Here is a 12,427-nt window from a genome sequence, read left to right on the forward strand (position 1 = left end):
CGAGCTGGGGCTACTCTTCGTTGCGGTGAGTGGGCTTCTCATTGCAGTGGCTTCTCTTGTTGCGGAGCATGGGCTTCTCATTGCAGTGGCTTCTCTTGTTGCGGAGCATGGGCTCTACGCACATGGGCTTCAGTAGTTGTGGCTCACGGGCTTAGCTGCTCCGTGGCATGTGGGATCTTCCTGGACCAGGGCTTGAACTTGTGTCCCCAGCATTGGCAGGCGGATTCTTAACCACTGCGCCACCAGGGAAGTCCCGAGGAAAAATTTTAAAATTTAAGATCTTAAAATTTTTAGGGGAAAATTACTAAAGACTGTAGCTGATCTTCAGGTTAAACTCCAGCTTCCTTCTGCTGTCACCAGGAAGTCATAAAATGTGGAGAAGCGCGGCCCGGTGGGGCAGACAGAGGGGGCAAAGGCAGAGGCTCGGGCGGCTGCAGCCCGCAGGGGGCGGCTGGGGGGGGCCAGTCACAGCCCAGCGTGCAACACGGGCCCCGGGCCCAGGGAAAGGGGGCTGTGCTCAGGGGTTCCCTTGGGGTGTGTGTTTCCTTCTCCCCCAGCACCAAGGCTGGGATGTGAGGGAATCCTCACCACCTCCCCTGTCGGGCAGGCTTTCCCCAGTTTACCCATTTAAGGTGTGGCTTTGAGTCCCCTGGTTTTATATGGTGGTGGTGGAGGCAGGGGGGGGGGGTCTCTGATCCAGCCTTCTGCCCAACCTGGCCCTAGGCTTTGTCTCTGGTCCCTTTTATATGTGTGGCCATGAAAACCCAGCTCTGGGGACACCAGAGATGAGCGAGTCCCTTTAGTGACACGGCAGCCATGTGAGCTGGCCAAGGGCGGGCAGTGCCCCCAGGGAGACAGGCCGTGGCTGGGCACTCGGGTCTGCTGGCAGGCTGTCCCTCCCGCAGTAACTTCCCAAGGCTGCTGGAGCAAACTACCACAGATTCAGTGGAGTCAAACAAGACCAGCTTATTACGTCACAGTTCGGAGGTCAGGCGTCCGCTGTGGGTCTCACTGGGGTAAGATCAAGGTGCTGCAGGGCTGGTCCCTTCCTGAGGCTCCGGGGCAGGATCTGTTTTCTGTTTTCTGGCTGTTTTCAGCTCCTAGAGGCTGCCCGCATTCCTCGGCTTGTGATCCCCTTCCTCACAACCTTCAGAGCCCACAGTGGCCAGTCAAACCCTACTCACACCCCATCACTCTGACTCTTCTGTCTCCCTCTCTGCACCTAAGGACCCTGGCGATTATGGAGGGCCCACCTGCATAACCCCAGGCACCCTCCCATCTCAAGGTCAGCAGATTAACAGCCTTAACTGTGCTCTGCAGATAAGTGGACCTATTCACAGGTTGTGGAGATTGGGATGTGGACATCTCTGGGGGCCGTTCTTCTGGCCACCGTAGTCCTCAAGGACAAATAACACATTTGGACCATTTCCAGGAGAAGGCAAGCTCTCCTCGGGGATGACTCCTCAACCCACTCCCCTCAAGGCCCCGGACTCTGGGGGGAGAGAAAAGGGGAGCAAGCGACCTTCCAAGGGAACAGATGCCATCGCTGTGGCAAGTGCACAGCTAACTTCCGGTCACCCTTCCAGATCAACACCCACACTCGACTGCGGAGGACAGCTAGGGCCCAGAGGTGGACCCGCTTCAGTGATGCTGCAGGATAGAGGTCAGAAAGGTCCACTGAGAGAGTCACCGCCACACATCCCAAGCTGGCCCCGTGCTGGTGGCCGGAGTCCCATTTGGACCCCCTGCCTGTGTTTCTGGGGGACTCGATGGATACTGATTTGGATTTCTTTGCTCGGGTCGGCCAGGCTGAAAGCTGGACCTACCCCAGCGTCACACCACCTGCATAAACGCAGATTGTTACAGCCCACAGACTGCTGAGTCACGATTTCAGAAAAGCTGTAAGAGCAAATTTCCCTACCCCCTCCTGCCCCAAAAGCTCTGAACCTTTACTGTCACCAATTAAGACAGTATTAATACAAGCACCTCCAAGTTGGACAAAGAGGTGTAAGTGAGAGCCAGCCCTAACTGCCCGTCACCAGTCGGACTCTCTTCCACTTCTCCTCACTAGAAACACAAGTACTTCAGCGATAAAATAAGAGCTTCAGGTCTCAGTAGAACGTTTTGACTATAAACCAGTGCAAAAATAATGTTATATGCCAGTGAACTAGTCAACTGCTCCGCCCGGGGCTCTCCCCTGATGGGAGGGGCATGGAACCAGACGTCTGGCTGCGCCCGCCCCGGTACCCCTCCTCCGGCCCGGCCCGCCTCCGCCTAATCGCCACGGGGCCCCGCATCATCCCTGCCCTGACACATCACCACAGCTGCTTACTGCTCTCCTGGCTTCCAGGCTTTTGACTCCCCTCCGTTCTCTGGATGTTTAGCCAGAGCGATCCTTCTAGAACTCAAATCTGACGTCTCACTCCCGCCCGTGATTCTCCACTGTTCTCAGGATGAGGCCCTCCCCACACCTGGCTAGACCCCCTCCTCTGGGCCCACCTTTCCGCAGGGGCTTTACGGAACAGCCTGGAACCCCCAGAGCTCACGGCGCCCTTCCGCATAGGCCCTTCCTCGCCTGCCTGGACGCTGCCCTCCTCCCTGTCCCCCCGGGGAGTTTTTGTCCTCATCGAGTCATCCTTGTTGACCCGTTGAGTCATCGAGTCAGCCCCTCTTTCTGCCTGCTCTGTGTCTGATCCTCTACCTCATACTCTCAGTGAGGGCTGGCCCGCATCTGCCTGCACAGCTCTGGTGACGGGGAGCTCACTCCCTTCCGAGGCAGCTCCAGGCACCTCCGCACCGGGAGGGAGTTCCCTCCCATCAGCCTCTGCACTTGGCCGTGAAAAAGCCCGACCCCTTCCCTGGCCAGCCCTGGACAGCTGCAAGGCCAGAATCCACAACCGCTGCCCTAGGCCTTCCCCTTTCTAATCTCTTAACATCCCAAGTTCCTGATGTGTCAAGTCTTTCTGTCTTCTTTCCCTGCTCCCCAAAGAATAGGGATGTCCCCAGACCTCCTTGTTTCTTTCGTGTGAGGGTCCCTTCCCCGTCCTGGCCGTGGAGTGGAGCCTGAATGCATTCCATGTGCCTGGTTTCCTTCTAGTGTGTGTGGTTTTCCAGGACAAGCGATAATTCCCCGGGCATGGACTAACTGCTACAGCCGGCTGCAGAATCACCGCCCCCTTCACTCCAGAGACTATTTCTATAAATGTAGCCTGAGTGGCTGGTGAGACTCTCCTATACCTCTCCCCACCCCCACTGTGCTGGTACCTTCCTGGGCAGGACTTCAGAATTCTCCCTGCGAACCCAGGCTTCCTTAGCAACTACGGAGCACGCATTTAAGCACCCACTTACAGGTGTTTTACCTCTAATCCGCAAAACAATCTTGTGAAGGAAGTACAAGCAGACCTTGTTTTACTGCGCTTCACTTTATTGTGCTTTTTACTAACTGAAGGTTTGTGGCAACCCTGTGTCGAGCAAGTCCACTGGCGCTATTTTTCCAACAGCGTTATTTTAAAGTTAAGGTATGTGCATTGTTTGTTTAGATGTAATGCTATTGCACACTTAAGAGACTACAGTGTAGCATAAACTTAACTTGTATATGAACTGGGAAGCCAAAAAATTTGTGTGACTCCCATTCCGATACCCGCTCTGTTGCGGTGGTCCGGAACCTGAAATCTCTCCGAGGTCTGCCTGTACTACTTATCATTTCCTCCCTCCCTTTCTCTCGTACATAAACAATTTTTTTAAATTAAAAAAAAATTGAACTGTAAAATACAGTCACATAAAATATACCATCTTAACCACTTTTAAGTATACATTTTAAAGTACTGTTAAGTATCGGGCAACCATCTCTAGAAATTTTCATCTTGCAAAACTGAAACTCTGTCCCCATTAAACGCTTCAGTAGTTGTGGTGTATGGGCTCAGTAGTTGTGGCGCACAGGCTTAGTTGCTCTGCGGCATGTGGGATCCGCCCGGACCAGGGCTCGAACCCGCGTCCCCTGCATTGGTAGGCAGCCTCCCAACCACTGCGCCACCAGGGAAGGGAAGTCTCCCCCACCTACCCTTCTACTACTCTCTGTCTCTATGAATTCAATGACCCTAGGGATTTCATGTAGGTGGAATCACACAGTCTGTTTTTTTGTGACCGGCTTAATTTTCCTTAGCATAATGTCTGCAAAGTTCATCTCTCTCTTTTCCTTTTTTAAAAGAAATGTAAGCAGTGGAGAGACTCGTCCAAGGCCATCTATGGCCAGGAAGTACCGAGTGCGGACCTGAACCAACTGTCACCGTGGAGGCGGCACCTTTCTCCAGGGTCCTGTCTGGTGTCTCCGAGGACCCGGATCCACCCAGTGGCCTTCAGCACTTCGAGAAGCACACCAACTGTGCCAAACGTCCTAGTACCTGGGGACTAACTAGAGCCTGAGCACTTGATATGCACAGTCAGCTCACCTGTCTAACAAACTAGAGCTTACCCCAAAGTGCCACCAAAAGGGGAAGCAGGCCCAGGATGGGCCTGGAGGGAGGGAGAGAGTGGGTGAGTGGAAACTGAGATATGCAAATGATAATCCCCTGACAGGGAAGGTTAACCAATAAGGTTTCTGCAAAGTTGAGCAGTGCTACTTGAGTAAGAACAAAGGGGCCAAAGTAAATTAGTTTAGCAAATTAAGGTACATAAATGCTTAGGCACCTCTGTGAGGTGAAGCAGAAGTAGTGCTTTAGGGCAAGGAGCCGAATGGGTGTATTTGGGAAATAAAGAAAGGCCAAGTGAGCCCCCAGGCTCTATCCTTGTTTCCGAGTGTGGTGAACAGCACAGGCGCCAGGCCTGGCTCTGCAATTGACCGGCCACTGACCTCAGTTTCCTCATCTGTGAGATGGGAGTCATAACTACACTGACCTTGGTGGAAAACAGTGAGGTTTAAGTGACTCGGTTCTTGTGAAGTTCGGTACAAAATAAGTTACTCAACAACGGTCAGCTCTTCTCACCATGACCAGCATAGCTACTACACAAAGATGCTACCTCGGGTGATGCAGTCCACGCGTCTCTACTGAGCAACCCCCATGGACCAGGCCCAGGATACTCAGGGGTGAGTCTGAGTGTGCAACACCGAACACACAAAGTCTTCCTTAAAGAAGAAAGGAATCCACACGTTCCATGATCATTCTTATGCATACACTGACTTTCGTATTTTAATCAGACTTCAGGATATTTTCATGGGCCAAAGAATGCACAGGGACGCTCTTTGCTGAGTGTCTGCCAAGGTCCGGGTTAGCGATGCCAGTCAGGGGGACAGGCACCCTGTGGGACCCTCACAGGGTGGAGAGCTGAGACCACGGATCCGAGAAAGATTTTCATCCCGTGGGGCCACCCGAGGCAAACCGCTAAGCTTCCAAGTGCCTGGAGCGACCCAGCTGTAAAACTGAGTGGGGAGAGGCCACCACTGCCCCTGGCCTTCTGCGGCTGAGACACATAACCCAGCTCTAGCTGCTTCTCCCTGCAAATAAATAAACTAAAACGAGAGACCCCTTTCTTTTCAAAGCAGTAGCACTATATGCTGAAGCAAAATGTTCTCCTGTTCTGCAGAGTCCCTGGGGAAGGGCGGGGCTCTGCAGGGTGGCCAAATTTCCCAGGCAGCTGAGTGCTTAGAGCCACTGGATACCGTGTGCCTATTCTGCGCCGGACACAGTGCTGGGGGTACTTTGCGCAAAGCATTGTGACAACTAAGTATCAGCCAAGAGGGGCTGTCAGCTGGCAGCCCTCTCCAGAGCAAGTGGCTTCATCCCATTAGAAGGTGGAGACACAGACTTTGCTACAGGGTAATGCACTGGTATAAACTCTATGGCAAAACGGCTGTCACGGGAACAGAGCGGAGATTTAAGAGACGGATTCAGGAAAAGAAAAAGCATTGCCATGGGATGCCTGGGATGCTGGGACCACGTCAGAGACTTTCCCAAGGAAATCACGCATGGGACTTTTCACGTATTTCTCATGACATCAGAAAAAGCGTCAACGTCGACAGCTATATGTGAAAGGTACAAGACTAACTGGCCTCTTAACTTAGAGAAGCCTCTTCTGAGAGAACAGAAAGGGCTACGCTCTTGTGATTTCACGCCTGAAGCCATCAAACGTCCTACCTGGTTTGCTCTTTCAAGGTCCGTCATGATCATTTCAATTTCGTCGGCCCTGGGGAGGTGAGAGGGAGACAGCAGGTTAGTCAGCGGCGAGGGAGGCTCAGGGGCCACCGCGGTTCCAACTCGGCAGCATGACCCACAGGCACGCAGGTCAGTGTCGGGGGAGAGGGGCCATGCAGAAGGGGACTCTGCCACCCATTGGGAGGAGGTGGGCTTGCATCGGCGGTAGAGCCCGCCTGCCCTTGAGGGGCGCCCGGTCTCTTTGGGGAGACAGTGCCTCCTGCCAAGAAAGCGAACAGAACCCTGAATAGAATGCTCTGGAAAAACAGAGGCGGCAGAGGTGAATTCTCCTTGGGGGAGGGAATCAGGAAGGTTTCAGAGGAGGTGATGTGTGAGCTGGGTTTTGAAGGATGAGTAGAAGTTTGCTAGGACCAAGAGAACCACGAGCAGGTGGGGGAGGCGGGAGGAGGCTGGGGGGCTCTGCAGTCTGTGCTATAAAACCACCTGGGTCACCGTCATCCTCCCTCAGCCTGCTCACACACAGGGGGTTTCCGGGTGTTGTTTGTTCTTTCTCTTTTTTTCTGCTCTGAAAGTACTTTCTTGAGTAATTTGAAGGCACATACATGCTTCCAACACACAACAGCATGAGAGAGAGAGGAATGCTCAGAGTTCTACCGAGAAGGTCAGTTCCAAAAGTCTGTGGCAGGTTTGAACAGAACGCCCAGGGAAGTCACTGCCCCAGACGAGTCCTGATGACGGCCCCTGTGATGAGGAGGCCACGGCCGAGACTGCTGCCCGAGGAAGGTTCAGCCCACCCATGGAAGAGGGGGGGGGGAATGTTACAGCTGCAGGCCAGCAGTGGGCGTGTGGGCCCCCTCCTGCTGGGGCCGCCTCATTCCACGCCCCACGGGGGGGGGGGGGACCTGAGCTGGCTCTGCCGCCTGCAGGACTGAGCTCCACCCCTCCCCGCCAGCCTCTCTGCCTGCTGGACCCCCCTGGCTGCCCTTCTGGGCCGAGGCTCCTGCCCCCCTCCCACCCCCGCGGCCCTGTGCTCAGGCAGCTCCCACCACGTGGGGGCCCTACACAGCCTGGACGTGTGCCGTCTGCCCCATCACCCTCCACTCCTGGGACCCTCATCCCCTACTTCCACCCCTCCCCCAGCCCTCCTCCAACCCTGCCAGGGGCTCCATCTCAGGAGGTGGCACAGCTCCCCCTCCACGCCAGGGTGTGTCTCTTTCACCCTCATCCCTGCCGGCACAGGGCCTGGCATCAAGCTGGAGGCCAGGGTCCTGAATGCAGCGTGTTCTGCCAGCAACGGGCCAGTCGGCCAGTCTACTCCCTGGGACAGGTTGGGGCACTCAGACAGGCCGACTCCAGGGTTCTTCTGTCCCCCAAACCTACTTCTCTGGTCTTAGCCATCCACCCTTCATATAGAGAGTGGGACAAACTACCCAGGCCCTGGCCAGTCTGGTTTTGCCATTTGCTGCATCGTGTGTTCGCTCCCCTGGCCCCGAGGCTTTTCCAGCCTTCACGGCGCCCTGCGATTCAAGGCAATCTCATCAACTCCCAGCAGCCCAATCGGGGTAACAGATGCCTCGTGATCAGGTTCACCGATCGTCGTATCTGTTTGAAGTAGTGTCCTGCTTTCAGACTCGTCCGAGAAACGTCTGACACGACTCATCAAGTGGCCTAGTTAAACGAAGCTCTTTTTAGGACAACTTCGTGAAGCAGGCAGTGTCTCTAAGACAAACACCCAAACTGGGCCCCCGCAGAGAAATGCTGGGGGCCGGGGGCGGCTTCAACTACAAAACATCTCAATGCACCATGGCAAATAGAAACCTCCAAGATCTCAGAGAGAAACTGCCCTGACTCCAGAGGGTAAAACCATCACTGAAAGTGCTTCGTCTTCAAGTGACAGAAAAGGGGACCTGACGGCGGCCAGGACAGAAAGCTTTCTTGACAACCTGCTGATGGAGTGCAAATTTCATTGCGTATGAAGGGCAATAAAAAGTTAACAAACTTCTCTTTTAAGGCAAGTCACAACTTTTAAATGCAGTTTTGAACTTTAATCAAACAGTTATTCACTACGTATTTACAAAGTCCAGATCTACACGGCCACCCGCCCAGCCCGCCGGCTGCTGGCATCATCCGAGCACTCTCTCCCTCGGTCCATGAATGTTTTCCGACACCCACAAGCTCCCTGGCCCTGGCAGGGGCCATGGGAAAGGCACAGGCAGACGTGGCTCCTGCACAGCCCACCGGTGCCGCGTTTACAGAGGGGGACAGAAGCGCCCCCTCTTGGCTGCTGAGCATCTGAAACAAGACCTCCAGGCACCCCATCTTCCTTCTCTCTGCAGCACATCGGGGAGCTGGCGGCTGCAGGACCCAGCAGGTGGCCAGGGGAACGGCCTGGGCTGGGGGAGCAGAGATCCCGAGCATGGGGTCTCAGGGAGGGTTTTCCGAATCTCTCCTGTTGGGTCCTTCATGATCCCTTTCGTCTTTAATTCTGGCTAATTTATCTTCGTCTTTCAGATATTTCTTCTGCTTGGTTTGGGTCTCCTATTATCTGGCTACTGTTGGCCCGTCTACTTCCGTCCTCCACGTCGTCCAACTTTTCCTTACATTTGCTACATCCTGATCCTTTCCTGCTCCTTCTGGACGGTTCTTCAACTTGACCCCCCTGTAGCTGTGCTCAACCTGTGATCCATCTCTTCTCTCTGCTTCCTTAGTTTAGTTATTCTGTTCTTGATACCTGTCATTCCCACTCCGTTCATTATTAAATTACTCCTTGGTTTTGCTTTATGTTTCCTCGAGTGTATTTCTCATGCTTATTTTGTACGTGGGGCCCATCTGTCTGTCTTCAGATCACATACACTGATGGGTTTGGGGGTCTGTCTTCCAGAGAGGGGTGTTCTCCTCTGGAGCCTTGCTGTTTTCCCCGGGGGTACCAGCTACTCTTCTTGGCAGTGTTTATGGGGGGAGGAGGGAGGACAGAGAGGCAGCCCCGCTGTGTGTCTCGCAGGATGAATTGAAGGCACACAGCAGTGTTCAGTGTCTTTTGCTGAGTGAAGAAGGAAAGGCAGGGGATGACCCCAGGCCCCCAGAGTAGTCACTGATAGCTCCCCTCCGCCAGAAAAGTCCTCTGGCCAGAGCTTCACCTTCAGTTCTCAGCATTAGGAGCAGGGGATCCCCCTGGTACCACTCCCCACCCTCTGCTCTGGAGATAAGGGGTAGAGATGTGGCTGCCAGGGGGCCCACCCTCCCCTGTTTTCATCCACTCCTCACTCCTTGCCTGGCCACGGCCATTGGCCATGGGGCCAGGACAGGGTCAGACACAGGCCTGGGCTAAAAAAGAGAGGGATTCCCAGGGGTCTGGCTTCACCTAGAGGCTAGATTGGCAAAGCTGGGACCTGCCAGGTCTGGGAAGTGGTGTCCAGATCTGGCCAGATTTAGGGGGCCTGGGTGGGCTTGAGCGCCTCCTCAGGTGAATGGTTTCGGATGGTCATTAGAATGCTTAATATCCAGAAAACAATGTATCATCTCCAAAAGATGTCATGTCACTTATTAAAAATTAGTCACATTTAAACAGGAAGGTGTCTTCTTGGCAGTCTGAGGCAATCCCTGGAAATGAATTTCAAGTTTTTCCATCTTCTCATCAGTTTAACTTTGGTTACTAAGCAACTGCTAAGCTGACCAAAATATTGAATGTGATAACAAGTGCGGCCCTTACCTTTCATTACGAGAGCAAGTCTCATATTTCCAGAGCTTTCAGCCGATAATGCCAACACTGAGCCCTGCTGTTACAGAGTCGGGCAGTTCAACACCAGGTACCCTGGCGACAGCGGGGCCCCGAGGGGCTGCAGTTCCCCTTCACGGATGGGACCAGAAGCCAGAGAAGGAGGCAGTGGAAGGAAGCAGGGATGCAGTGGGTGAGGAAAAGTGCAGATGATCATTTTAAAAGTCTGTAGGCTCGTGATTCACTTTCCCAAGGGGCACGCATTTTAAAAGGTGAGAGAAAAATACAACTGGCTGGGTAATGAAATGTGATCAGGGCTTCTGGAGACGGGAAGCGCAGCCCTTGGTGCTGGCCGACCCGCCGGTGCTGGCTGCATTTTAGAACCCGTCTGCCACCGGGCCTGTACGACCCACTTCTCGCCAAACTGCTGCTCGCACCCGCCCCTCAACAACACGACTCCTACCAGACAGCTGCCCTCAATAGGTAACATGAAAGTGCCCAGAGGTTAACACTGCAACTATAAACGTTATCTGAAAAGTACAGCGATGAATTAAACGGCATGTGCTTTCACAGCAGGATCGTCAACAAGACTCCGAGGGGTTTTTCATTCTTTTCATTTCGCAGCCTCAACCACCACGTCAGGATCTGGAGCCTGACATTAGTCTAAAATCATTTATTTTCCAAAGTGCGTAATAACCACAGGTATTGTTTGCTCAGCAGAACTATTTATTATAAAAACTTAGTTCTCTCACCTTTTTATGAGCTGACAAAACAGTTTTCACTGATCTATTAACCTGTGCTGCATTATGCTCTGCTCTGGCTTCAAACCGTAGATCATTTTGGCCTGGGCTGGAATATATAGTTCATTCGATCGGTTCCCCACAGATCATTCCAGGGTATTCTCTGGGCTGGCATGCGATTTTTATGAGGAACTTAAAAGGACACGGTCAAGGCCAACGGCCGGGAAATCATATCCCCGATGGAAACCCTGTATTTCCTTTCACACTAGCCTCCCGAGTGCTGAGGGATGGCACCAGGGCAAGGGTGGGGCATATTTCAACCCCAAACAATCTTACGACATCGGGAGCTGTTAAAACAAAGTACGTCTACAAGGCAGTTGAAAAAGCGTCCAGGGCAACCTTCAAAGGTCAGTGTACCTTCTTGGACCCAGGTCAAGAGCCAATAGTCTCAGTACTAGATTGTAAAGTTCTTAGGTATCAAAAGAAGAAATATGTGGAATTCCCTGGTGGTCCAGTGGTTAGGACTCCATGCTTCCACTGCAGGGGGCACGGGTTTGATCCCGGGTCGGGGAACTAAGATCCCACAAGCTGCGAGGCACAGCCAAAAAAAGAAGAATATCTAAAGATTAATTCTCCCTGCTTTAAAAACAAACAAAACATTTCAGTATGTTTGGTAAAGCAAACGCTCCCCCCACCACCGGATGCTGCGTCTGACGCTTGGGCCGTCAGGAAGGCGGGTCACTTTCCAGGCAACACTCTGAACACAAAGGGGTAGAGGAGCCCCAGAAGCAGGGCTCACTGGACGGCGTGCAGAAAGAGCAGGTGGGAAAACGAAGAGGAGGAGGCAGAGGACCAGGGGTGAGGAAGGTCTCTTGGCTATGGGACTGGAATCCCCTTGATGGGGGGCGGGGTCCTTAGGAAAGGGGCCTCCCCCGCCTGCACATGGGCACACAGATGGGACCTGGTCTCAGGAGAGGAACGGCTGGTCTGCAGAGCCCCACGTGGGAGGCAGGGCAAGGCTGCACCTGGAGAAGGTGGCACCGGCCTGAGGAGCGGGGGTGGGAGGGGAGGGGGGCAGTCTCCCCTCAATGATGTTTACTGAGCACCTACTACGTGCCACACTGATGGGGAAACAGAGCTCCCAGCTGCCAGGTTGGCCGTGCACTGGGCAATGGCATTCGCCTTATCGGGAGCACACGGGACAGAGGATGCACATCCCAGGAGCTCAAAGACATGAGACCCTGTAACTGCCTGCTCAGGGTGGGCGCAGGGAGGTGAAGACGCCCAAGAAATTTTGGTCCAGTGACAGCCCAGAAGGAGGGACAGTGGGCTTTGCAAACAGGAGGAGAGCGCCTCTTGGAGAAGTGGACATCTGGTCTGCATCCTGGAGGACGAGTTTGCTGGGTAGAGACCAGCAGGGCAGAGGGACGGACAACCAGACAGAACAAGACCACAACGCGGTGGGGGCCCTTCAATCTTGTGTTTCCATGGCATCCAGCCCCCCACCCCCCCCCCCCCCGTCACGACAGGGCAGCCTCTTTCTGCCCCTTCTATGCCTCCTATTTCTTTCTCTTGTGATGGCAGAGGCCATGCAGAGCCCTGTCACACAGCGAGGGTGACAGTGGAAACCCTGCCTGTTGTCTGACGTCACGGGCGATGCCTCCAATGGTTCACCGTCAAGCACCTTGCTCATTTTGGACTTTACATACATACGTTTGTACTTTGTTAACGTGATAGCCAACTGTTTCTATGTTATTAAGGCTTTTTAATAGAAGACGGACATTGATTTGATTAAGTACCTTTTAAGCATTTATGGAGCTAAT

At 53.7% G+C, this 12,427-nt stretch overlaps 1 protein-coding gene across 6 annotated transcripts in view; it reads right to left on the bottom strand.

Moving 5' to 3' along the window:
• The window catches only part of CUX1 (cut like homeobox 1), a 373,348-nt gene that overhangs the window by 93,669 nt on the left and 267,252 nt on the right, over positions 1 to 12,427 (bottom strand). For all 6 annotated transcript variants that reach the window (XM_036824618.1, XM_036824617.1, XM_036824616.1 and 3 more), the window contains exon 9: positions 6,132 to 6,180. In XM_036824618.1, coding sequence (XP_036680513.1) covers positions 6,132 to 6,180 — 49 coding nt within the window. The remainder of the gene's footprint in view (positions 1 to 6,131; positions 6,181 to 12,427) is intronic.

Source organism: Balaenoptera musculus, chromosome 15 (assembly GCF_009873245.2).
Source record: "Balaenoptera musculus isolate JJ_BM4_2016_0621 chromosome 15, mBalMus1.pri.v3, whole genome shotgun sequence".
Classification (NCBI taxonomy): Eukaryota; Metazoa; Chordata; class Mammalia; order Artiodactyla; family Balaenopteridae; genus Balaenoptera; species Balaenoptera musculus.